At 55.5% G+C, this 26498-nt stretch overlaps 1 protein-coding gene across 2 annotated transcripts in view; it reads left to right on the top strand.

The window, feature by feature from the left end:
- The window catches only part of PHF21B (PHD finger protein 21B), an 89622-nt gene continuing 63553 nt past the window's right edge, over positions 430 to 26498 (top strand). The window contains exons 1-2 of one of the 2 annotated variants that reach the window (XM_018048892.1): positions 430 to 946; positions 1834 to 1899. In XM_018048892.1, the coding sequence (XP_017904381.1) occupies positions 893 to 946; positions 1834 to 1899 (120 nt within the window). In that variant the 5' untranslated portion in view covers positions 430 to 892. Of the gene's footprint in view, positions 947 to 1471; positions 1672 to 1833; positions 1900 to 26498 lie in introns of those variants that run through there. The other variant, XM_018048893.1, reaches the window with a different exon arrangement.

Genomic DNA, 26498 nt, shown 5'->3' with positions numbered 1-26498 from the left:
AGGCAGTGGAGGAATCTGGAGACATGACTAAGTTAATCTCCTGAGTGGCCGCGCTTAGTGTACCGGGGGCAGGAAGAGAACTTAAATGAAGTACGAGAAGACGGGCAAAGAGGTATGAGGCGAGAGCCAGAGGAGACCAGGAATGGGAAAGTGGGCCATCTCCCGTCCCATTGGAAAGTGTCCCTAACCTCGGGCTGACGTGGTCCCGTTTCCCGCGGGTTTGGCTGGAGGTGGGGGCGGAGAAGAAGAGCGGCCGGGAGCGCCACCCGGAGCACCACCAGGAGCCACTTTTGTTCGGCGATCCCGGCGCCGGGTCGCGGCGGGGCGGCAGTGCGCAAGCGCGGGCGGGGCGGGGTAGGGGCGGCTGGGGGCGGGGCGAGGCCCGGGGGCGGGGCCGAGCAGGGGCGGGCTCGCGGTCGGGCTCCGCCTCCCGCCGCCCCGGCCCGCTGCATCCGGGCACTGCCCGAATTAGCATCGTGCCGAGGCACAACTTTGCCGAGGCCCCAGCGAGATCCAGGCGCGCGCCGGAGGAAATATAGTCCCTGCCGCCCCGCAGCTCGCGCAGGGGCTGCGCGGGGGCTCCCGGCGCCGGGGCCGGGAGTCGGGGGGGCCATGCGCCTGGCTGCGCCCGCAGCCCCGGAACTCGGCGCAACTTGCCGGGCTGCCTAAGGAGTTGAGGGGGCGCGCGGCCGCCTTTCTCTCCCCCCTCCGCTCTCCAGACGCCCCCCTCCCTTTTCGGCCGTGGGGGAGGGGGCTCGTGTCCACCCCCCGCGCTCCCCCTCACCATCCAGGGAGACCCGATCTGCCCGCGTCCGTCCCGACCCCGCGGAGCCGCGCAACTCCCCGGGAGCCGGGGCCAAAGTGAGCGCAAAGTGCTGCCCAAGTTGCCGAGATGGAGCTGCAGAGCCGGCCCGAGGCGCTCGCCGTGGAACTCGCGCGCCACCAGGTAGGCGGTCGGGGGCTGCTGGACTCGGGGTCCGGGGGTCCGGGGTCCGGGGTCCGGAGCCCGGCGTCCTTTTCGTCGCAGGGCGCGCAGAGCTGGAGAAGCCCCCTCCTTTAAGCCTGCTGCCCCAGGGATGGGGGGAGTGTGTACATGAACGGACTCCCTTTGGGGCTTCCTCTTTGCGCCGCCCCCCTCCGTTTCGTGCAGTCCTGCACAGTTTGAGGGATCGGGAGCACGTGGGACCCGAACCCAGTGTCTTCTCTTTCTCGGGCAGGATCTGCAGGACGAGGGTCCCGGGAGAGGGCCCCCTGCGTGCGCTTGCCGGGTATGTGTGTGTGTGAATGTGAGTGGGTACGCCCACCCCCTCCGCCCCCACCCCCCCGGTGCAATCCTGCACAGTTTGCAAAAGTAGTTTTGGCGATTGTTGTCTGGGCGAGCAGCGGTTCGGCGGCCGGAGCCCGGGCGGTGTTGCGGCGTGCGCGCGCGCGCGCGTGTGTGTGTATGTGTTGGGGAGATTAGGACGCGACTTGAATATTTATGAGCTTTGCTCGACACGGACTCGCCGTGTTTACTTGGCTCTTTGTTCCTCCCCCCTACCCCCGTCACACACTCACACTCCCTCGCACACGCACCCCGGCCTGCAAACTTGCACGGCTCGGGGCGCGCCGCCGGGTGGCCGCGGCCCCCGCCCCGCCCCGCGAGCTGCCCCGATGAGGCGGCAGCCACAGGTAAGCGGCCCCGCGCGGCACTGCCCGGCCACCTCGCGTGCGGGACGCGGCCGGGAGAACTCGGGCGGGGTGGGGGTGGCGGCCCCGCGGGGCCCCGGGCGCACTGGACGCCCCCCCACCCCGGGGCGGCCGGCCTGAGCCCGCGCCTCCGTGTTTCCGCAGAACGGCGACCTCAAGAAACAGCTGCACGAGCGGCAGCCGCGGATCGCCGCGCTCAGCGACAAACAAGTAAGCGAGCCAGAGCCTGTCCCCCGTCCAGGGTGGCGGGGTGGGGGGACTAGGAGGGGGTCACCGGGCACTTGGGTAGCACCCTAAAAAGTGCTGGCCTGGCGCCGCGCGCTCAGACTCCCAAAGGAGTCTCTGCGGTCTTCAAAGTTACCCGCCCATCCCCTGCTTCTGGGAAGAAGGGGCCAGGGTCTTGGAGGCCGAGGCGAGGGGCAGCGCGGCTCCTGCCGTGGCCGAAGGAGAGAAGCTGCCCTTAAAAGGCGGCGAGCAGCCCGGCGTCCATTTTGAGTTGGTGGACATGTTTTTGGAATGTGGACATTTCTCCCTCTCGGTGTCCCCCCCCCCAACCGCCCCCGTCCCCGGCCTCCCCCGGGCGTCAGGGGGCGGAGAGAGGGGGCGGTCATTCGGGCCTGGACACCAAACTCCTTGGAAGTGGATTTGGGCGGGGGGGTGGTTTACGGCGCAAATGTTAAAGAAATCGTTCTTCCTCCGGGCTCCCCCCTCCCCTCCCACTTCTCCGGCATCACTTTTATTCTCGGAACCTGACGCCAGCCAGCTCCCGGGGAACAAAAGAAAGGCGCCCCCGGGACCCCTCGGTTCTGCCCAACTTTGGGTCTTCGGGCCTCGGGTGTCCACTGGGGCCCGCGAGGAGCTGCTCGCCGTAGGGGTGGGGAGGGCGGGGGGCCCGGCCACCGACCCCTCCCGGCCCCCTCGGTGAGGAAAAGTTGTCCATTGTGACTTAGTTGCGCGGAGCTCAGCGCTAGAGGGGTTTCAGCACCGCGAACAGAGGCCGCCGCCGCCGGAGCGCGGCCAGCCGCGCGCCCCGCCCCCTCTCCCTCCCCGCCCCCGCCCCTCCCCCTCGGCGCCCCTCCCCCTCGGCGCCCCTCCCCCCACGCCCCCTCCCCACACTGGCACCCCCGCCCCTTTCCCAAGCCGAGAACTTTGAGCGGCGCAGCCAATGGCGCTCTCGGGGCTCCGAGGCTGGCGGGGGCGGGGGCGCCGGCTCCGTCCTCGCGGCCCCCTCCTCCCCTCCCTCCGCCCGCCCCGCTGGCCCGCTCCCCCCGCCCCGCCCCGCCTCGCCTCGCCGAGCCCCCCCTCCTGCCCCCCGGGCCTTCGATCGCGCTTCCTTCGGAATGCCGGCCGCCGGCGTCAGCTTCAAACTTGGACCGCCCCCGCCCCCGCCCCCCGATCTGGTCCCCTTCTCGCTCCCTCAACTCCGGGTCGGGGGCGGGCTAGATCCGAAGTACCCCCCTGCTCCCCGGAGGGATGGTCGGTGTAGGGGCGAGACGTGGACGTGGCTGGCGGGGGTTGGCGGCGACCCCGGCGAGGGAGAACTCGGAGGCCGGGTGTGCGTTTCGAATCTTTTTAAAGTTGCAAAGTGGTGGAAGGGGGGGCGTGCACAAGAGAAGGAGGGGGCCGGGGGCTGCGGAAAGAAAGACGGCTGCGGCCGCGGGTCGGCTCCTGGTCGGGGGCGTCGGGCTGGACGCGCTGGTGGGGACGAACGCGTTAACCCCTTTCCCGCGGTGCCGCGGCCCCCCTCCCCGGCCGCGCGCCCCCGCCCGGGAGTGGAAGCTTCCATTCCCGTCGGAGAAGGGGGGGCGCCCGGCGCGCGGCTCCGGCGAAGTCGGGGAGTTCGCGCTGGGGGGGGGGGCGGGGGAGGGGACCCAGGCCCGGCATTACCATTTTGATTGCTTTGATGCCATTTTTGGAGGGGGAGGGGTTGGGAGACCCTTCTGCGCTGAGCACAAAGATGTTTAATCACTGTGTGAAATCAAATCACATACTTAAAAATAAAAAATCCATCACCAAATCTGGTACCTTGTGATAGATGCGGGTTCCTAAGCTCCTTTTTTTCCCCCCACTGGGTAAGACGGCAAGTTGTTGACTCTTCTGCTCCGAGGAGAAGGTTTAAAAGAGAAAATTCCTCTAAGCCGGCAGCTCTCCTCGCAACAATGTCTCTTTATGTGTGTTTCTACAATACGTGGCAGTAGTTTCACTATTTGGAGTGGCTTTTCGGAGCTTAGGTTTGCTCCTTTCTGTATTGTAGCAACTATTTCCAGGCTGTTTAAATTTTTATGGTGATAGTAAATGAGTAGCTATTTATTATCTGTCATGCCTGAATTTAGATGAGGCCGGGGAGAGAAACATTTGAAAATCGTGTTTGAAGGTTGCGGGTGCCGCTGGTGGGGGCGGGGGGTGCGGGGAGGAGCCGTCCTACTCCGGTCTGCCTTTGCCTTTAAATCTGAACTCGGGGAAGGATGCTGCTGAACGGAATGTACCTCCATCTTTTTTGTGTGTGTGAGTGTGTGTTTAAAAAAAGGAAGAAAGAGAACAAGGAAAACTTTTGTTCCCTGACCTTTTAAAAATATTTCTGTCTGAGATGACTAAAAATAACGTCTGGGAAGCGGCCAGCGTTTGTCCTGGCCATAGGAACTTGTGTTTGTCACTATGAGCGGGTTGTTTTTCCTTTTTCCTTTGTGGCATTTTATATAGCAGGGGCTCATAAAAGAGGGAGGGAGGGAGCTGGGGCCGTGGTGTAGCATGCTAATAAAGCTGCCTCGGCTCTCCCGAGCTCCGCGGTGGAATCTTTCAGAGGTCACCTATGAAATGAGTTAGTAGACTTAACATTTACTCACCTCTGTCTCCTTGGGAGAGTTTGGTGGAGATTGGCAGCTTGGCTGGGGAAAGGGTCAGAGGAATGAGCCCTTGGAGGTGATTAAGTGCTGCACCGGGGGTCTCTCGAAGAGGGGTGATGGGCTCTGCTTGGTTATCCCAGCACCTGCCCAAGGAGCTGGAATGGACGATCAGAGCTGAAAAAGCCAGTAGTGTTTCAGAGTTTGCTTTCAACTCAACAGAAAAGTAAGGGTAGTGTTGCTTGAGAGGTTTGCTTGGGGGAAAAACTCACACCATCTTCCCCTCCGGAGATGTGTTTCTGTCCTGCTGCGGCTTGGGTGATGGCATATAAAGGTTAAGTTTCAATTAAAAGTGCACTGGTGAAAGTGATGAACTGGATAGTAAAATGGACGGATGACCTCATTATCCACATTTGTTAGAAATACAATAGCATTGAGTAATATCTTTTGGTGCCTAGCCATCAATTTCCCATGTGTGCCCTTGGCACTGGAATTTTTTTCAGTTACTTTTGGAAGCACGGTCGAGGGCTTGGAGACGTTTTTCCCCAGGACTTCCTAGGAGTAGACAGGTTGTTCCTTGGTCAGAAGTAGAGAGATACAAATTGTGTGTGAGTGTCCAGCGTTTCTTCCACCATTGCTGGACTAGAGGATAAATCGGAAACCAGCATCTGTAGGACCTTGCTGTTTGAAAACAGAGTTCACTTTAAAAAAAACAAAAAAGAGGAAGCTGTAGGAGTTGGTCAGTAGCCCTTGGTGGCCAGGCTAATTGAAAACAGAGTTCATGTTTTTTCTTTTTTTTAAAAAAAGCGGGAGCTGTGGGTAGTTGGTCAGCAGCCCTCGGTGGCCAGGCTGCGTTCCGGGGGTGGCCCCCCCCACCACTGGGCTGTGACCCCCATGGAGGAAGGACCTCTTGTCTTTAACAAGATATGATGTGTGAAGACTCCATTAGTTGCTCCAGTGGTTTTACGCCATGAATTTGCAGCACATGCAGAGAAGCAGTAACATTTTTATCTAAATTGTCAAGCAACAAGCACTTCCGCGTAAATAACAGGCCCATCATAAATACCGCAGGGTTTTTTTTTTTTTCCTTCTTTGGAGTTCTCAGCACAACACAAACGCCATGTGAAGCAGGCATCTTCACCCCAGTTCAGCTTCAGCTTGGAGGGAGAGGATCTCCGGTATGAACTGCAGGGCATGCTGGTCAGGCAGAGACCCTACTCCCCCCCTTCCCCCCCCCCCCACTGCACTGCCCAGTGAACTTGGGGCCTTGCATGCTGCCCGATGCATCGATTTGATGAACTCTGGATTCCGAGGGGCTGTCCTCAAGTGCAGCAATAAAAATATGTCTTCTTGAAAGGTATTATGTATGTGGCATTCGCTTAGGCGCTGAATCACGTCTTCACTGTGATTCACTAGCTCTGGTGGACACCCGAGGGGTCCCGCAGTGGAGGCGTTCACCGAACAGAACTGCAGGGTGGGTCTATTCTGAAGGCTTCCCAGTTGCTTTCAACCCTTCCATTAAAGGATGTTCCATTCTCCAGGCTCTGACCCCGAGTCTGTGCTAATCCAGGAGGCTAAATGTCAGTCTTCCTCACCTAGAGTTCAAGATGTCATTCTTCAAACAGCACCTTTACATGGGAAGAAGAAAACATATTCTCTCCATCTTTTATAGTCTGGAAACGAGCACAGGGTTGGGACAGAAGGGGCTCAGTCCTGGCTTTCCCCAAGTGCCCCCTACTTGACCGTGACCCCTTACTCCCCCCCAACCCCTGCCACAGCCAAGGGGACCCACACTTCTCTAGGACCCACACTTTTATCCAAGCCGCGTTTTCCCGGAGTCTCTCTTCCCCTCCATCTGTCCACCCCTCTGGTCCCTCCCCCATTATCTCTTAGCTGGAAGATTGCGGTAGCCTTCTCACTGCAACCACTTAAAAAACATTATTGAAATAGAATTCAGATATTGCATACTTAACCCATTTAAAGTGTACAGTCAGGTATTTTTTATACCTTCACAGATATTTGCAGCTGATCACCACCATCAGTTTTAGAATATTTTCAGAATATTGTTGTTCAGTCTCTCAGTTATGTTAGATTCTTTTCGACCACATGGGCTGCAGCACACCAGGCTCCTCTGTCCTTGACTGTCTCCCAGAGTTTGCTCAAATTCATGTCCATTGAGTTGGTGTTGCTATCTAACCATCTCATCCTCTGCCTCCCCCTTCTCCTTTTGCCTTCTGTCTTACACAGCATTAGGGTCTTTTCCAGTGAGTCAGCTCTTCGTATCAGGTGGCCAGAGTATTACTTCAGAGTATTACCCAGCCGTTGTTGTTCGGTTGCCAAGTCGTGTCTGATTCTCTGCGACCCCACGGACCGCAGCACACCAGGCTCCCCTGTCCATCCCTATCACCTGGAGCTTGCTCAAACTCATGTCCATTGAGTCAGTGGTACCATCCAACCATTTCATCCTCTGTTGCTACTTTCTCCTCCTGCCCTCAATCTTTTGCAGCATCATGGTCTTTTCCAGTGAATTGGCTCTTTGCATCAGGTGGCCAAAGTATTGGAGCTTTAGCCTCAGCATCAATCCTTCCAGTGAATTTTCAGGGTTGATTTCCTTTAGGTTTGACTGGTTTGATCTCTTTGCTCTCCAAGGGAGTCTTTTCCAGCACCGCAGTTCAAAAGCAGTGATTGTTTGGCACTCAGCCTTCTTCATAGTCCAACTCTCACATCCATACATGACTAGCTTTGACTAGACGGACCTTTGCTGGTAAAGTGATGTCTCTAAGAGCAAAATAATGCCTCTTGCAGCAACGCAGATGGACCTAGAGATCGTCATAGTGAAAAACCAGTAGAAAGACAAACGTGATATTGCTTGTATGTGGAATCTAAAAAATTGATGCAAATGAACTTCTTTTCAGAACAGAAATAGAGTCTCAGATGTAGAAAACAAACACGGTTACTAGAGAGGGAAGTGTATGTATAAAATGGATAGCTAATCAGGCCTGCTGTATAGCGCAGGGACCGCTACTCAGTGCTCTGTAGTGACCTGTGTGGGGAAAGAATCTAAAAAAAAGTGGAGGTATATATATATAAAACTGATGCCCGGGTGGCTCAGTTGGTAAAGAATCCGCCTGCCAATGCAGGAGACGCGAGTTCCATCCCTGTGTTGGGAAGATCCCCTGGAGAAGGAAATGGCAGCTCACTCCAGTATTCTAGCCTGGGAAATCCCATGGACAGAGGAGCCTGGCGGGCTACAGTCCACGGGTCACAAGAACTGGAGACAGCTTAGTGACGGCTAAACCACAAAAGCAGCATAACTGATTCACTTCACTGTACAGCAGAGGCTGGCAGAACATTGTAGATCGACCAACAAAAATCAAGAAAAAATGTTTAGAACGTTTTCATCCTCTCAGTGAGAAAGCCTTCGGGTCTCGCCCCTTGCATCCCCGCGCCAGGCCGCAGGCGTCCCCTCGTTCGCTTCCTGTCTGCAGGCCTGCTTTCCGTCGCTGCAGAGTCGCCTGTTCTGCACCCGCGCGCGAGTGGAGTCATACTGTGTGGTTTTGTCTGCTGGGCTGCTTTCACTGAGCAGAATGTTTCAAGGTCCACCCAAGTTGTAGTGTGTCGGACTTGGTTCCTTCTTAAGTCTGAATGACCTTCCGTCGTACGGGAGATCTCGTCCTGTGCCCGTTCACCAGCTGATGGGTGCTTGGGTGGTTTCCACCCCCAGGCTCTTGGGAACAGTGTACAATGGTTCCTTGTGCCTCTCTGGTTCATCTTCAGTTAGCGTCAGCATCTTGGAACTGGATCGAGATCACAGTGCTCCTTGAGGAAGCCCTTCTGGTGGTTTCCCGCTGCTCTGTGGGGGGCTGGCCCTGCGCCCCTGCTCGACCTCTGCACTGGGACCCTCACCTGCCCCCCACCCCCCCACAGTGCTGCTCCTGGGCTGCTCCACAGCAGGGGCCTCGGGTACCATGAGCATCTTCCGCTCTGGAGACCACTGGCCATTACCATCTTCATCTCTTCATGGAAGTCCACTGTCCCTGCTAGACCGGAAGCTCCCTGAGGGGCGGGGGCTGCGCTCTCCACCCTCTTCCCCAGGTTCCGAGAGCAGTGCCTTGTGGTGCTGGATGTGTGTTGGTGGAACGGGCAAATGACTAAGAAGATGGGTGTGTGGGTTGGCGGGGACCAGCAACCAGCCCCAGAGGAGTCCCAGGAGTTGTCCTCTGTAGGCGTGCAGGAAACAGGTTTTTAAAATCCTGCATTTGGAATGAGCAGCATAGAGGTGAGACCAGCAGCTCCTCTGGTCTCGGAAACCTCACAAGAGAGTGAGGTATAGATGACCATGTGTCAAGGGAATTCCAGAAAATCCTGTGAAAACCATGCTGTGCAGGCCCCTGGAGATGAGAGACAGTTTCCTGGGGGAGAAGGGGCTTCCAGGAAGCCTGGGGTCATGTTCGGGAGGAGCTGGTGTCCCAGCTAAGAGCTAATGGCCCAAGGAAACCTGCAGGTGTGGGCGAGTTTCCAGCAGTTGAAGCATGGAAGAGAGAGAGAGACAGGGAGACAGCAGAGAGGGCAAGGCTGGGGCTGGAGCCAGGAAGACACTGAATGCCGAGCAAAGGGCCTGGGTTGTGTGCCAGGTCTGGGAGACGACCTGGGGCTTTAGGGCAGCTTAAGAGGAGGGGGAGCGAGAAGGTGTGTTAGTCGCTGGGTTGTGTCCGACTCCTTGCGACCCTATGGACTATAGCCCGCTGGGCTCCTTGGTCCATGGGATTCTTCAGGCAAGAATACTGGAGTGTGTTGCCGATCACTTCTCCAGGGGATCTTCCTGATCGAACACAGGTCTCCTGCATTGTGGGCAGATACTTTTAACCTATATGCAGAGTACATCATGAGAAACGCTGGACTGGAAGAAACACAAGCTGGAATCAAGATTGCCGGGAGAAATATCAATAACCTCAGATATGCAGATGACACCACCCTTATGGCAGAAAGTGAAGAGGAACTAAAAAGCCTCTTGATGAAAGAGGAGAGTGAAAAGTTGGCTTAAAGCTCAACATTCAGAAAACGAAGATTGTGGCATCTGGTCCCATCACTTCATGGGAAATAGATGGGGAAACAGTGCAAATAGTGGCAGACTTTATATTTTTGGGCTCCAGAATCACTGCAGATGGTGACTGCAGCTATGAAATTAAAAGACGCTTACTCCTTGGAAGAAAAGTTATGACCAACCTAGATAGCATATTCGAAAGCAGAGACATTACTTTACCGACTAAAGTCCGTCTAGTCAAGGCTATGGTTTTTCCAGTAGTCATGTATGGATGTGCGAGTTGGACTGTGAAGAAGGCTGAGCGCTGAAGAATTGATGCTTTTGAACTGTGGTGTTGGAGAAGACTCTTGAGAGTTCCTTGGACTTGAAGGAGATCCAACTAGTCCATTCTGAAGGAGATCAACCCTGGGATTTCTTTGGAAGGAATGATGCTAAAGCTGAAGCTCCAGTACTTTGGCCACCTCCTGCGAAGAGTTGACTCGTTGGAAAAGACTGATGCTGGGAGGGATTGGGGGCAGGAGGAGAAGGGGACGACAGAGGATGAGACGGCTGGATGGCATCACTGAGTCGATGGACGTGAGTCTGAGTGAACTCTGGGAGTTGGTGATGGACAGGGAGGCCTGGTGTGCTGCGACTCATGGGGGTCTCAAAGAGTCGGACACGACTGAGCGACTGAACTGAACTGAACTTTACCATCTGGGCCACGAGGGAAGTCGGGAGGAGGGTGAAGGAGGGCTGAGTTCACTCCCTGTGTGGCCTGGCCGGCTGAACGCGCGCCCTAGTGTCTGTCACCTGTGTGGGAGGTTCTTGCAGGGACAGTGACACCCATGTGTGATGTGGAGAGGAGGCTGACAGGCTTGAGGGCAGGGGGCAGTGTGCGGACCCTTCTCCTCCTGCCTTCCACAGAGCTCCTTACAGCTGAGAAATGAGTGGGGGATGTTTCTAGAAGGTGACTTGGGGCAACTCTGCTCAGTTGGTTTAAGGAAGAAAAGTGCGTATGTGTGTACATAACACATGGTTGCACTTTTATTACTGATCTTATTTAGACTATTTATAAATTGTATAATAAGGAAAAGTATAGTTGACCCTTGAACAAGGGGGGTCAGCATATAGTCGGTCCTCCATATAAGATAGGGACTCAGTATCCTCGGGTTCAACCAGCCATCCACGTAGGACTGCAGTATTTACTACTGAAAAGGATATGTGTGCAAGTGGACCCAAGCCGTTCACACCCACAGTGTTCAGGGGCCATATTGATCTGCGCCAGTAAATATGCATGCTGTCTATGCAGTCTATATAAAATCAGTTGATCATTTGTCCAGGATTATATTACGAACATGATAGGAAGGATTTGTGGAGAAACTAATCTACCTTTCTCCCGCTACAGTAGACTCTTACTGAGGAAGGCAGCAGTTAACATCCTTCCTATCATCTCTGTAACATTAGGAGCTCAGGGAGAATTCTGTTTTTCACAAAGTTTTTAGTGTAAAAGCAACACCTGCTTGTTGGGGGGAAACTTCACAGAGCAGGTGTGAGGCTCGTAGACCATGACCCCTCTTCTGCCCGCTCCGGGCATATGGACCAGAGCAGCACTGGCTCCGGGGTGTTCGTAGGCTGCAGCCTGTGTAACACGGAGAAACATGCTTCGTGGGCACGCTCCTGAGCATACTACCGCTACGCTTGCTTGTTACCCTTGACATCGTGTGCTGGGCACCTCTTGGAAACAGCTCGGTTTAATTCCACAAGCATTTCACGAGTCCCTGCCTGGTGAGGGTGTGGGGGTGATGTTGTTAGTAACAGTGACATCTCATGGTATGAGGCTTCACCCTTCCAAAGTGGTTTCCCTGGGTCTCTGCTCACACCAAGTCTCACAGGTAGTTGGGAGACAGGTGTAACCCCCGTGACCTGTCCTGGGAGCTCTCTGCACTGGAGAGGCTTCACAGCAGGCTCAGCCGGTGGCGATGTGCTGTGATGAGGTGCCCGGGGTCGCCCTGAGAAGGTGACATCTGCGTCTGCGAGAAGCAAGAGTCTGATCGCACACCCAGCACCCGGCTGTGTCCAGCACCCGTGTTCTCCAGCGAGCCTTTCCGACACCACTTTGATACACATGTTGTGATTTGTCAGGGTCATCTCATGACTTGGCTCAGGCTGGGTGGGTGGGTCTTCCCTGTGGCACAGGTCAGAGAAGGGCAGCTCCCCAGGGTCAGATGGCTCGGGGCCCCGAGAGGGTGCCCTCTGTTTCAGCCCCTGCCCCGCCTCTAGTTGGCCCCCTGCCTCTGGAGTAGAGCACGGCGTGGCCGGAAGAGCAGAGGGCTGGAGGTGACACCATGGTTCCTCTCCCAGCCCCCTGCCTCTGGCGGAGTAGCTTCCAGCAAGTCCTTGTGTGTCCTCCATAAAGCGGGTGTAGTGGTTAAAACTGCCTCCCTGGGTTGTTGAAATGAATCCGGATCATAGGTGAGCAAGTGGATGTAAACGAACAAGCAGAGCGAAGGAGTTGATCGGAAGAGAATTGTGTTGGCTGCGGTGACGCTAGTGGTAAAGAACCCACCTGCTGATGCAGGGAGGCGTGAGAGACGTGGGTGCCATCTCTGGGTCTGGAAGATCCCCTGGAGAAGGAAATGACAACCCGCTCCAGTATTCTTGCCAGGAGACCTGGGTTTGATCTCCAGGTTGGGAAGATTCCCTGGAGAAGGGCATGGCAACCCACTCCAGTAGTCTTTCGTGGAGAATCACACGGACAGAGAAGCCTGTGGGGCTACAGTCCAAGGGGTTGCAGAGAGTCGGACACAACTGAAATGACTTAGGATGCGTTGGCGGCCTTGGTGCCCCTGGGACACGCCTGCCACACCCTACCCTGTGTCTGTGGGGCTGGAACCTTCGCTCTGTTGCTGGTCGCCCTTTGGAGCCGTGCTGCTTGTCACTCCTGGTAGAGGTGGACGATGGCGGTGCCATCTCTCCCAATCCAAGGAGCCGACTTTGTTTTGTGAGCCTCTTAAAACACCTGCTGTCGGAACGGTACCATTGATTTCAATTAACTTGGAATTTTTTTCACTGCGATGACTCTGATAATAACTTTGGTAATCCCACGATGCCTCATTAGAGCTGCTGGCTACGATGAGCAGCTCTGTGGTTTAGCAAGTTTTTTTCTCCAGCGCCTTTGTCTTTCCAGGACCGAATCGCGGGCTCACTGCAGGTTTTCACCCCATTTGTGTGAGTGATGCTGAACGTGGCCGCCACCTGGTCCGCCTTTTGAAACCCATCACGAGCCGTGCTCATGGTGGGGGCCCTTCCGTGGGGGCAGCGTCTCAGGTCACAGATGAGGAGCTTGAGGGTTGTGTTGGCTTGCGCTCTGAGACCCTTGCCCCAGACACAGAAGGACTTTGGGGAAACAGACAGCTTTCTGGGGAGGGGGGGCAGCTACTGTTCACCTCCCCCACCCTGTTTGGAATTTATAGCTTTGAAGGAAATAGGACCCTGGATTTGGTTTTCCTTGCAGCCTCTGAGTTTCTTTAGATCTTAGTTCCCTAACCAGGGATTGAACCTGTGCCCCCTGCATTGGAAGCGCAGGGTCTTAAGCACTGGACTGCCAGGGAAGTCCTCACAAGGCTTTCAGCTTTTGTCTCCAAGAGGCGTGTAAGAAACGGGTTGAGCGCAGGCTCTACAGTGGGGTGGGCTGGAGTTGTAAACCCAACTCTGTGCTTCCAGGGCTGTAAAATGAAATAACCAACAGCACAGCGTGGGAGGCAGCCACGTGCTGGTGTGTGGGGAGCGCTCCGGAAACCCAGACGCGGCACCTGCCAGGATTGAATGAGACGAGATGTGAAGCTCTGGCCACGGCGAGTCTTCAACAACTGGGACCTGGGCATCACAGGTCGCAGCTTTCCCATCCAATGCTGACCCTGGGCAAGACCCTGCCAGTGGTCTCCATGGACCAACTGGGTCCCTATTCGCCCCGCCCTTTGAAGGGGGGCCTGCCTTTTTGTTTGGGAGGTGGCGGAAGCCCAGAGAGGTTGAGTGGCCTGTCGAGGTCACACAGCTGGCAAGTGGAGGAGCCGCGGGCCAGCTCGGGGTCACTGTGGCCTCTCAGTCTTAGCCCCTATGCTGGACAGCCCTTCTGGCTCTGCATACGAAGAGTTCGAAGTCATGCCATGCCTGGGCGCAGGTCCTGGTAAAAGAAAACGGAGTTAGGACGTCAGAGGGAACAGCCCGCGAGTTCTCAGCCGTTGGTGATGATGAGTGGGAGCTTCACACTGCGGTGGAAAGTCATGGAACATTGGAGGGGCTGGGCATCTGGATGGGGAGCCTGGGGCAGGCTGGCTGCAGAGAGGGGTCTCCGCAGTGGAGAAGCTGAGTCCACGGTGGGAGGTTTGGACTTGACCCCTAGCGAGTGCACCTGCAGCCTCTCCCTCTTAGCCTGCTGTGGCCTGAGCCCCTCCCTGCTTGGCCGCTTCAGTTTTTCTTCTTAATATTATTGCTGTTGTTTTGTAAGGGGGAGGCATCTTCTCGTTTTGAAATGGCCTCTGTTCTCGAAGGGAACGGACGTGTTTCCTTGAGTTAGGTTCCCCGGCCCCCTCTGCCCCTGCCTCTTTGGGTTCATTACTTATTGTTTCCCGAGTGTTGCAGTTTCCTGAGTGTGGTGAGAAATTGCTGATACAGCTTCCTTCCCGTGATGACCTCTGAGTGCCACCAGCGGGCGTCCCTGAAGTCTCAGATGGGCTGCGTTTTTAGCGGGCGTCCCTGAAGTCTCAGATGGGCTGCGTTTTGCTTTTAGTTTTTTTTTTTTTTTTTGCTTGGCACCTGTGTTGGTCTTGTTAAAGCACAGCATAAAGAAGTACGTCCATGGGGGATATTTTTCTTTTTTTTGTTCAGGGTTGAGTGGTCGTCAGCCCCCAGTAGCCTAGGAGGAGTCGATTGTCTGGGTCCTTGGTTTAAAATGGGGGCGATGCTGCTTCCCGGGCAAGGCTGTCCTGAGGGTCTTGAGGGCACGTGTGTTGCGTGCTGGGTGCGATTCCCGCCTTTAGTGGGACAGCTGTTAGAGGGAGATGTTATCAACAGGATATTAACAGTCATATGAGAAGCAGGAATCTGGTGGTGTCCCCGAGACGCTACTGCCTGGGTAAGCAGCCGGGCACCTGTGGCTTTTTGTTGGCATAGAAGCCCCGAGTTGCGCCTTGTCTCCATGGACAAAAGCTGGGATTTGTGTGTGTCCGCAGCTGGGACTGGGACCGAAACTTGAAATTTGGCAGAGACTGAGGGCATGAGTCCCCCAGACGTGGTCTGACGGCATAAAGCGTAGGGTAGGCGAGACCAGGAGGACTTCGCAGAGTGCCTCCCCAAGCCCCCTTCTCCCAGCTGAAACTTGGGCCCCGAGTCAGGGGGGTGATGGCACTCAGGCACCCCCCATCGTCCTGACTGCAGCGCAGCCCCATGGGAAGTCCACTGTTTTTGTTTAAGCCTTGAATTCTGTTCGCTGCTGTTTCAGAGGCGGCTTGCCCACACGGGCGGCTGCTGGGTGAAACGTTCCGGGGTCCCACACGTGATGTCCTTGTGCCAACAGCTGGGCTGAGGGGAGCTCGACGCAGTGGTGTTCAGGCGGCGGTGTTCAAAAGGTGATCAGACTTCCAGAGCAGTTGCTCCGCAGGACACGGTGCATTCCGGAACTGTTTGTTTTATGGGACGTATTCTATCAGATTGACCTTTGATCTGTAGGTGGAGGTAAATTGCAGAAAGGTCCATGCCTGCACGTGACTCTGCTCTTGGAAGTAAAGAAGCATTCTCAGACAGGAAAGCGTCTGTCGGGATTTGCCAAGTCACCCTCCAACATAGAAAAGCCGATAAAAGACAGTAATTCGGAGAGGGGGACGTGTAGCTCAGTCTTCAGGGGAAATGATGGCTGCCTTTCGAGCTCTTGGGTGGAGGCCTCAGAAAGTTTCTTGAGATGGCAGATGTGGGGTGTCTCTTGGGGCCTCCCTGGGGGCCGCATACCTGCAGGCTGTCCGTGGGGGATGCCATCATCAACTTGGGGGGAAGCTTTTTGCTCCAGGAAAGAAAACAAGGCGGGGGTTGGGGGGTGGGGGGTGGGGGGGCTGGGGAGAGGAAGGGAGGGCGCTGCGTTTCCCTTTGATGTCACTCAGGCGGAAAGCCAATCTGCGCATGTAAATGAACTTGAAAATGCAATTAAAAATATATACATATTAGAGACTGTGATCCAGAATTTAATGTGAGATGCAGGTTACCCAGTGACAAGCCGCCTTCCCTGCAATCAGTGGTACCAACTCTCCTCTGTGATGAATGCGTCTCGGAGTGATAAATGCACCCAGATGAACGCAGGATTATTCCTTAAGCTAGTTTGACAGCCCTCACCGAGCCTTATCTGCTTATATCACCCAACCTCCTTCTCCCAGCTGTCGCTGTGAAGGGGACATGGGCTCAGGAAGGTCCTTCCCTGGGCTTGTCCTGGATGGACAAGAGATCGGGCAGAACAGTCGCCCGTGTTGCTGTGGACAGAAGTCAGGGGGGGCCCTGGACATTGTTACAGCTGCAGGCGCTGGGTGGTGGACACGTTGCGGGGAGCCCCTGCCTGGGGCTGAGAGTAGGAGCTGGACCTGGGGGCCAGGCAGGTGTGGCGTCTGGGGCTGGAAGGGGACAGGGAGGCAGGGCCCTGTGTCTTGGGCTCTTGGGTGTTTTCTCCCGGGGCGTGCCCACTGGCACGTGCAGAAGAGAACGCTCAGATGGTAAGGGCGGCAGCCTCCGCTGAGGGCTGAATGGTGACAATTTGGCACATGCCATGGGGCACCCACTCAGTGCTGGGCGCTGGGGACACGGCGGTGGAGAGAGCCGTGCTCACAGTCCTAGAAGGGAGACAGATAACAGGCAGGAAGCGTCACAGATGAGTCCCAGGGTCGGGGGAAGGTGATGGGTGCTCCAGCAGAGGGGGTGGGGGGAGGGAGGGGGGTCGAGAGGGCCCTCAGGCGTGGCTCAAGGCCTACAGAAGAAGCTGGAGGATGGACCCTCATGATTCTCTGCAAGAAGAGTGTCCTGGGCAGAGGGAACAGCCTCTGCAAAGGCCTTGAGACGGGTTGTGCCGGGCGTTTCTAGTCAAGGCCAGTGTGGCCAGGCGAATCAGTGACAGCTAAGCAAGGAGGTCCCAGAGTAGATGGAACAGGGCGGGGACCGACCTCTCCAGACAGCTTGTCCCTGCCTTTAAACCACCAACTGGTTGCCATGAAGAACAAAAAATGGTTCTTTCTTTCTTTCTTTTTAAAAATATTTGTTTTGTTTGGTTGCCCCAGGTCTTAGTTGCAACCTGTGGAATCTAGTTCCCTGACTAGGAATTGAACCTATGCTCCTTGTACTGGGATCGTGGAGTCTTAGCCACTGGACCACCGTAGAAGTCCCAAAGCTGCCCTTTCAAGGGGCAGAATGTAGAGTAGAACCTGGAAGGTACGTTTAGAAGGCGGATTTCAGCTCCCAGGCTGGAGAATTCTCTTCCTGAGGGCTCTGCCTGGGGATTGTTTGTTCTGAGACCTTCGACCACCCGTCCGGCACCTCACGGTAAAGTGAGGGGCGGGCACCAGCAGCGGCTGGATGGGAGGCTGGGCTGGTGCTGAGGTTCTGTGTTTCAGAGATGCCCAGGCTCATCTGGAGTCCGGTCCTGGCCCAGTTACCACCTGAGATGCCCTGACTCTTGCGGGAGCGAAGACCCCGACCCTGCGGGCGGGCTAGTGAGCGCCCTGGGCCCAGGGACAGCCAGGCCTGGCAGCACCCGTGTCATGGGGCATGGGCCCCAGGCAGCCTGCTTTTTAAATTTTTTTTTTTCAAGAGAGGCAGCTGCTGCTGCTAAGTTGCTTCAGTCATGTGCCACTCTGTGCGACCCCATGGACAGCAGCCCCCCAGGCTTCCCTTTCCACGGGATTCTCCAGGCAAGAATACTGAAGTGGGTTGCCATTTCCTTCTCCCCAAGAGAGGCAGAAACCCATGCTAAGAAGAAATCTGCAGTTTAGATGTGGGCGGAACATTCAGGCTTTTTCTAAATGGGCTGGCCCGAAGGACACTCCCACAGGCTGGACCACCTCTTCTGATTGCCCTTCTGCGGCCCCTCCCCAGGCCCTGGACACCTGGCTCCTCCCTCATCGTCCAGGCCCAGCCGAAGCAGGCACTTGTCCTAACCTCCCAACGGGATCTGGTGTCCATCCGCCAGCTCCATCAGGCTGGGGCATGACCTGGTCATTTCCTGTGTGATGCTGACGTTCAGCGCTCCAGGGTGAATCGGAGTCCTATGGTGAGTCCTGAGGTCCAGCGAGCCCGCCACCCTGGAGCCCCCCCACCCTGAGCCGCCTGTTCCCCGTAACACCCCCACCTTGGAACCCCCAGCGCTGTTAGAACAAAACAGTTGATAGTGGGGCTGGAGGGCCGTTGAGGTTCCTTAAGAGCCTTCATTTCTCATTTAGATAAAAAGGGGCCCTCAGATCTATTTCTGTAAATAAAAACAGTCCCACCCCCCTGCCCCTGCCCCCTCTCCCTGGCTTCCCAAGCCCTGGCCGAAGCCGGTGGCTTGTTGAAGTTAGTTTATTAATGAGTCTGCTGAGTGGGCCTGAATGGAGGCCGCGCTCTCATATTGCGGATCTAATTATAAACACGAGGGACGGTACCAAATAAGCAGCATTTAAAGGGAGAAGAGTCTGGCAGCTCGGTTTAAAGTGTCCTTTAATGAACTTCTTTGGCACTTGTATCTTAGCAACACATTTTATTACATCCTGGTGCAGCTGGACTCGGGCACAGTAATTTATCCACCCCCAGCTCTCCCCCACCCCCCACTCTGACTTTCTTTGGCGACTGGAGGGAGGAATGTGCTGACCCGATTTTCCAAGGCTGTGTTCGCATCTCTTCTGCTTTGTTTAGTTGATGGAAAAGGCAAACGGGGTGCCCGGTGCGCACACACGATGCTGGCCGGCAGGAGGGGGACGGTAGCTCCGGCCTGGAAGGTGGGCAGCTGCCCAGCTTGACTGGGTGCTACAGGCTGCCCTGGCGATGGGCTGAAGCTCTCCCTGGTGCTCCCTGGGTTTGGGTATTTTTATCTGGACTTCTTTCCTGTAATGATACTAATTTGGCTACTGCGGAACTGGGGACATTTACAGATCTTTCCTTGTAATCAGCAGGCCTGTAAGTGGAGATGGGAGGTGTTCTAGACGCGTGTGGCAGGGGCCGGCAAGGAGCAGAAGCAGGGCCAGGGTAGGGACCTTCTCCTGAGCCCAGGGACCTTGGCTGGCTACTTCCCTTCTCGAATCTTAACTCTCAGTGTCTGCTGGGTGAGGCTCCTGCAGCCGCTGTAACAGAGCGCCCTATGGCAGGCGGGTCAAATGCACTCCCTCACGATGTGGAGGCCAGAAGTCTGAAATCAAGGCACCAGCACGCTGTGCTCTCTCCAGAGTCCAGGGGAGGGCCCTTACCTGCCCCTTTTGGCTCCTGGGGGCTCCAGGGGTTCCTGGGCTTGCGACGGCATCCTCTGGTCTCTGCCTCTGTCTCCACATGGCCAAGCTCTCTTTGAGTCTGTGTCCTCCCTTCTTACAAGGGGGCTTCCCTGGTGGCTCAGCTGGTAAAGAATCCGCCTGCAATGTGGGAGACCTGGGTTCAATCCCTGGGTTGGGAAGATCCCCTGGAGAAGGGAAAGGCTACCCACTCTAGTATTCTGGCCTGGAGAATTCCATGGACTCAAAGTCCATGGGGTCTCAAAGAGTCAGACACGACTGAGCGACTCACTTTCTTGCAAGGACCCCACTCATTACATTTTGGGTCCCTCCATCCAGTATGACCTCAACTAATTATATGTGCAAAGACCTGATTCCCAAAGGTCACACTCTGAGGTTCTGGATGGACACTAACCCACTGCGTCTGCCAGTGGGAGCTAGTCACGCCTTCCTCAGATTACGGGTGGGGGTCCCACTGCCCATTTCCCTCCCCTCCCGCTGCCCCCCTCCCACCAGCTCGCAGAGTCTGGCTCAGGCCCTGGCTCGTTAGCATCGCTCTGCACCCATCACCACCATCCTCCTGAGCCTCTGCTCTGACTCGGCAGGCAGGGCAGCACTGTCCTGACCTGTCGCTCTAGGTGGCTCTGTCCAAACTCTTACAGAATCCTCCCGTGGAGTGGGTGCTTCCTTCCTAAGACCACAGAGAGCGTGGGGCTAGAGGGAGTTACATGGAGCTGAATTTTGGCTTAACCTCTAAGTAAAGTCACTCAGTCGTGTCCGACTCTTTGTGACCCCGTGGACTGCAGCCCACCAGGCTCCTCAGTCCATGGGATTCTCCAGGCAAGAATACTGGAGTGGGTTGCCATTTCCTTCTCCAGGGGATCTTCCTGACCCAGGGATCGAACCCGGGTCTCCCGCATTGGAGGCAGACGCTTTAACCTCTGAGCCACCAGGGAAGCGCACTTTTTAAGGATCAGGAGAGAGTGTGTGGAGAGAGCCCACTGCCCCAGGAGGTGACAAGCTCCCGTTGGGAGTGAGGGATGCTGGGGTGTTTGCATGTGGGGGGTTTCACCAGGCCAAGTGAGGTCCCCTCTGCCCAGGAGTCAGCCTCTCCGACTCGGCCCAGCAGTCTATCCTATGACCTGACCATGGCTCCCTCTTTTAGGTTGCTCACTGACACGTTTACGAAGGGCATTTTGGAAGGCAGGCCCCGAACTAGGTAAAGCTCAGGGTTCTGGCAGCCCCTTCCCACCCACCCCCTGGCCAGCTCAGAAAAACCCATGGGGCTGCCGTCCCATGTCCCCAGATGAGTCCTCCTGTGGTGGGCAAGCACAGAGGCCAGCAGAGCCAAGAGGCAGGCTGCAAGTCCTGCCTCTTGGAGGCAGGCGGGACCTGCAGCCTGCAGTCCATGGGGCCCAGCTGAGATGCGGGGAGGTGATGGAGGAGGGGGAGGTGATGGAGGTGGAGGAGGTCAGGGAGGTCGTGGAGGTGGGGGACATGGGGGAGTCGATAGAGGTGATGGAGGTGGGAGAAGTCACGGTGGAGGGGAGGTGGAGAAGGTGATGGAGGTAGAGGAGGTCAGGGAGGCTGTGGAGGTCGTGGAGGTGGGGGAGGTGATGAGCGGCACACGGAGCTGCCAGCCGGAACACGGACCCTGGATGGCTGTCTCCTCCTCTGGGGAAGTTCATTCATTTTCACTTCACCTCCGCGTTGCACAGAGGGGAAAAGCACCAGCATTCCCGACTGAATCGTGCCCCGGCTGCGGTGAAGCCCGGCTGCCTTGCCCTGGACAGTGGCCGAGGTCCCCTGTGACGGCCTGGCCTGGACGTAGGCGGGGAGCCTCTGTTGGCTTCACCATTGACTGCTGGAGCTTCCATTCGGGGGCACACAGAGCTCATCTTAGATGAACAGTTAGAGGACTTTTGCTTGTTCTGTTCTTAACAGCATAGATTTGTTAAGTAACACTGAATTTTCTATTGTGGTAAAGTACGTATTACATAAAATTTACCATCTCAGTCATTTTTAAGTGGGCGAGTCAGTGGCGCTCAGTATGTTCCCTATGTTGTACAGCCATCACCCTCTTCTCCAGAACTGAAACTCTGTCCCTACTAAACAGACACTAACTCCTAGTTTCCCTCCCCCAGCCCCTGCCGACCACCGCTCTACTTTCTGTCTCTGAAACTGATGGCCCTTGGCCCCTCATCTGAGTGGGCTCACCCAGTGCTTGTCCCCTTGTACCTGACTCCCCGCACTGAGCAGTGTCCTTGCGGCTCGTCCGTGTGGCAGCCTGTGCTGGGCTCCATTCCTCTCCGTGGCTGGATAACATTCCGACCTGTGACTACGCCGCCTCTCGCTTATCCATTCACCCTCTGATCAGCAGTGCAGTCATTTCCACTCGTATGAATAAAGCTGCTGTGAACGTGGGGTGACAGGTGTCTGTTCGGGTCTTTGTTGTCACTTATTTTGAACGCACATCCGGAAGTGGGGTTGCTGGGTTGCACGCTTGTTTTACACCCTAGACAGGCCTGTGGCAGAGAGAAGCCTGCGGGGTTTCCCAGGTCGTCCCCGAGTGGAGACAGTCTAGGGTTAGCCCCCTCCGTCAGACTGACATCTCGTGACCCTGGGATCCCCAATTTTGACACCATCACCTTCCAGGGAACTTGCGTCCCTGCTGGCTTCCCGGCTCCTGCCGGATCTCTGCCCTGTGGGCGTGGGCGTGAGTGGACGTGGGTGTGGGTCACGTGCATGCAGCAGAAGCAGCCACCAAGCCTGTTGCTGCTTCACAGACAGCTTGACAAAGGGGCGGGCGCAGCTGCAAGCGCTCCCGTAGAGTTCTGTGTTGACATTAAAAACACGGACACTAACAGTGTAACCTGCTCGTGGTAGTTTGTCCAGACCTTGTAGTGTCGTAGTGTGTGATTTATTTTCCGTTTTGTCTCTTATGGTGATCAGTCAATGCAGGTGTGGCACCGATTCCCCGGAGTCCTTTCACTCTTTAACAGCTCATGTTACATAGCAGCATGTTTGCGTATCTGGCATTGCCACGTACGTTAACCCACTGGAAGGTCACGTTTCATGGGTGAAAAAGCCATGTCCGTGGGCCCCACGGATGAGAACCCAGAGACAGGAGGTCCCGTGGGCTTGGGAGGCCGCTTCTTGGAGCCACTGTCACCCACCGCCCCCCACCATGTCCGAGTCTTCCTCATCCCCCGACCCGAAGGGTTCAGGGATGTCTGTTGAGAGGCTCCCCCAGTCCGCCAATCAAGCAGCTCTGTGAGCAGCCCCCGTTCTTTGCTGATCTGGGTTGGCCCTGGGCTGGACCAACCCAGGCTCCTCCCGAGGTGCAAGGAAGAGTAGTGATCCGTGGACTCTTCTCGGTGAGACTTCTTCTTCTGGCATTGGATTAATATTTCTTAAACTTTTGTTGTTTGGGCTCTCACAGAGGACAAAATGACATAAAGAGTAGTGGACAAAAATGTGCAGTTGGCTGTGACTATTTTGAAGATTTCGGAGGACGTCTGCCACTGTTGTGTGTGTGTGTGTGTGTGTGTGTGTGTGTGCGTGTGTGCGTGTGTGCGTGTGTGAAGATGACTGCAGTTCTGTTTTCTACAGTAACTCTGACCCTGAACATTTCTTTGTGGTTTCAGCTCTCAGATCCCTTCTCTGACTCTTGGTCATCCTATGATCTTGAGCAAGTCACTGACGATCCTTCAGCTTCCTTTTTACTCCCCTGAGAAGTGGAGGTGATCCCAGCACTTGCTTGTAGAACTTGAAGGATGAGGCAGAGTGAAGGGTGGCGGGTGCTTAGCGCAGAGCTTGCTGCATGGTGGGGGCTCCCGAGAGGCGAGTTCTCCCCCTGTGTCTTGAGGCCAGACCATTATCCTCCACTGTGAAGCTTCCAAGACACCCATCTCTGTGGGTGCCCCTGGCCTCAGCTCTCGTCCCCACCCCCAGCTCCCTACCATCATCTCACCCGTTTCACCTGCTACATATTCCCCTCACTTTTCTCCACCTCTGCGCCTCTGGTTCACTTGTCAGCAGCCTCCTAACTGCCGCTAGGGTCTGCCTTCCATACTATCACTAAGATTGTCTTTTTAAAGCAGAGCCCTTACATGACGTTTCTGTGCTTAAAAACCATCTCCCGGTCCCCACCGCCCACAGCAAGAGCTTCACGTCTGCCTTAGCCTCTTGCCCCAGTGAGTTGAGTCAGAGGAGCCGCTGTGCAGAAGCTGGGGCCAGGCCTGGAGCCCTACCCTACAGTCTGCCCTCTGGCCTCAACTCCAGGACCACTGGCAGGTGGGAGACACCCTGGGCACCAGGGAACACGGTCTGTAAGTCAGTGCCTTAAGGAAGAAGATTCAGAAAATCTTTGTAGTCAGTAGACCGGACCTTTCATGTTCTGGGTTCAGATCGCTTCTTCAGCCTCATCTCTTCACACAAGGCTGTTGACTATTTCCCAGACATACTAAATGCCTGTGGGTCGCTGGTCTTAGCCTAGGGCGTTGCTCCTGCCTGGACTAACCCTTTTCTTTTGAACAAGACACTGCTCATCCCCCAAAGCCCAGGTCAGATCCTTACCCTCTGGAAAGACACCTCTGGCTTCATTTAGGTTGGAGGTAATGATGGTCACAGTGGTGGTGGTGGTGGCGATGATGATGATGGGGAAAAAAGGGGTGACAAGTATAGAGATGGTGGCGAGGACGGAGCTGAAGGTGATGGTGATGAGGACGGAGATGAAGGTGATGGTGGCAAGGACGGAGATGAAGGTGATGGTGATGAAGGTGATGGTGGCGAGGACGGAGATGAAGGTGATGGTGATGAGGACGGAGATGAAGGTGATGGTGGCGAGGACGGAGATGAAGGTGATGGTGATGAAGGTGATGGTGGCGAGGACGGAGATGAAGGTGATGGTGATGAAGGTGATGGTGGCGAGGACGGAGATGAAGGTGATGGTGATGAGGACGGAGATGAAGGTGATGGTGATGAAGGTGATGGTGGCGAGGACGGAGATGAAGGTGATGGTGATGAAGGTGATGGTGGCGAGGACGGAGATGAAGGTGATGGTGACGAGGACGGAGATGAAGGTGATGGTGATGAAGGTGATGGTGGCGAGGACGGAGATGAAGGTGATGGTGATGAAGGTGATGGTGGCGAGGACGGAGATGAAGGTGATGGTGGCGAGGACGGAGATGAAGGTGATGGTGATGAGGACGGAGATGAAGGTGATGGTGATGAGGACGGAGCTGAAGGTGATGGTGATGAGGATGGTGATGAAGGTGATGGTGGCGAGGACGGAGATGAAGGTGATGGTGATGAAGGTGATGGTGATGAGGACGGTGATGAAGGTGATGGTGATGAGGACGGTGATGAAGGTGATGGTGGCGAGGACGGTGATGAAGGTGATGGTGGCGAGGACGGAGATGAAGGTGATGGTGGCGAGGACGGAGCTGAAGGTGATGGTGGCGAGGACGGAGCTGAAGGGAGCTGAAGGTGATGGTGGCGAGGACGGTGATGAAGGTGATGGTGATGAGGACGGTGATGAAGGTGATGGTGATGAGGACGGAGGTGAAGTTGATGGTGGCGAGGACGGAGATGAAGGTGATGGTGATGAAGGTGATGGTGGCGAGGACGGTGATGAAGGTGATGGTGGCGAGGACGGAGATGAAGGTGATGGTGGCGAGGACGGTGATGAAGGTGATGGTGATGAAGGTGATGGTGGCGAGGACGGAGATGAAGGTGAGGATGGTGATGAAGTGAGGATCGTGATGAAGGTGATGTCAAGATGGTGATGGTGGTGAGGATGGTGGTGCTGATGGTGATAAAGTGGTGGTGAGGATGCTGATGTGATGATGCTAGTGATGGTAAAGGTTGTGGTTGTGGTGGTAATAATGGTAACAATGATGACATCAGTGATGATCATGGTTTTCACCATCGGCCACTTCCTGTGGCAGGTCTGAGTGTCTCCAGTGTCACTTGCCATCACAGCACGTCTCTGTGAGGACGCGCCATGCCCACTACACCCTGGAGGAGCAGAGACGTGGCCCAGGGGCCGGTGCCGCTCGGTCGAGTCTGTGTCTCCACACAGGCTCGTGGCAGTGACGTTTGAATTGCTAGATAGCGGGTGTGCCTTAGAAACTGTGAATGGGATGGACATGCTCTTGGTGCTATTCCCTAAAGACAAGAAGTCAAGATGCTTGTGTAAAGAAGCAAAAAGCTGTCAAAGTCGTGAAGTTCCTGAAGTTGGTACCCAAACGGCAGAGCGCCTTGTGTCCCAGCTGGGAACCCATCCAGAGTCGATAACAAGATGGCGCAAAATGCTGCTGACACTACTTTTAAGCGCTGTGAGGCTTAGACACCACATTTCAGTACAAGTATGTCTTTCCAGGCAGTTATTTTTGTGACATCTGATGTCACTCCGTAGGTCTGAGCATCCTGGGTCAGCTCGTGGAAGCTGTCTGCTCCTCTTATGTTCTGTTGGCCTCCAGCAGCTACCACTGATGTTCGGGAAGGAAATCACAGGTGCCGGAAATGGTACGTGATTTTTCTTGAAATTTAAAACTTTAAATGAAAAACGACAAGATTAAGTCATCCTGCCACCTTAAAAATGTACGTGATAAACTGTGGAGCGAGTTTTGATACAGATAAGCGTATGTGTGAAGTGCTTCCACGGGTGTAATGGCCACGTAACATGCATTTTTTCAAAACCCTCGGGTGGCCCTTTCCTCTCCACTAATAATTTCAGACTTTGCAAAGACTCGGGCCCTGCTTCCACCTTCAATCAGGGTCCTCAGAGGCTGCCCCTTGACCGTCTGCATCTGCATCTCCCAGGAGCTCGTCTGCCAGCAGAAACCTGGCGTCACCCCGCACTTGTGGAACCAGGGCCCAGGGCACACTCCCCGCAAGATTCTGGGGCCCCTGGAGTTCGAGGACCAGGGCTCTGGGTGAGGGTCACCCTTTCCCTGGCCACCTGTCCAAGCGGAAAGGTATGGACGGCATGCTTCTTCAGCCTTATTGAATCTTTTCTTCTTTGTGGTGGTGGTGATGCTGGTGATGATGGTGGTGGAGATGATGGTGATGATGGTGGTGGTGGTGATGGTGACGACAGTGATTTTGTGATGCTGGAGGTGATGGTTGTCAGCCCTTGCCAACCTCAGGGAAAGATTAAGAATATTGGAGCCTGGAGGGAGAGACTTGGCCCCAATTACTCATCTCACACACTTGGATAAGACACGGAAACTTCTTGAACCTCATTTTCCTTGCCTGCAAAGTGGAAGCAAGCAAACACCTTTACTAGCTGTAAGGCCTCTGCAAATATCAGCGGTTTTATTATTTAAACTCAGAAGACGACACTGGATTCTCATCTTGTGACTTCTCTATGTCCAGGTGGCAGGAGGGCTAACGGTGAATAGTCTGGTGTCAGGCTGTTTTCACCTATTTTTGCTGTAGTTAGACATTTCT

Source organism: Capra hircus, chromosome 5, assembly GCF_001704415.2.
Source record: "Capra hircus breed San Clemente chromosome 5, ASM170441v1, whole genome shotgun sequence".
Taxonomy (NCBI): Eukaryota; Metazoa; Chordata; class Mammalia; order Artiodactyla; family Bovidae; genus Capra; species Capra hircus.
This window is presented reverse-complemented; position numbering and strand designations above follow the sequence as displayed.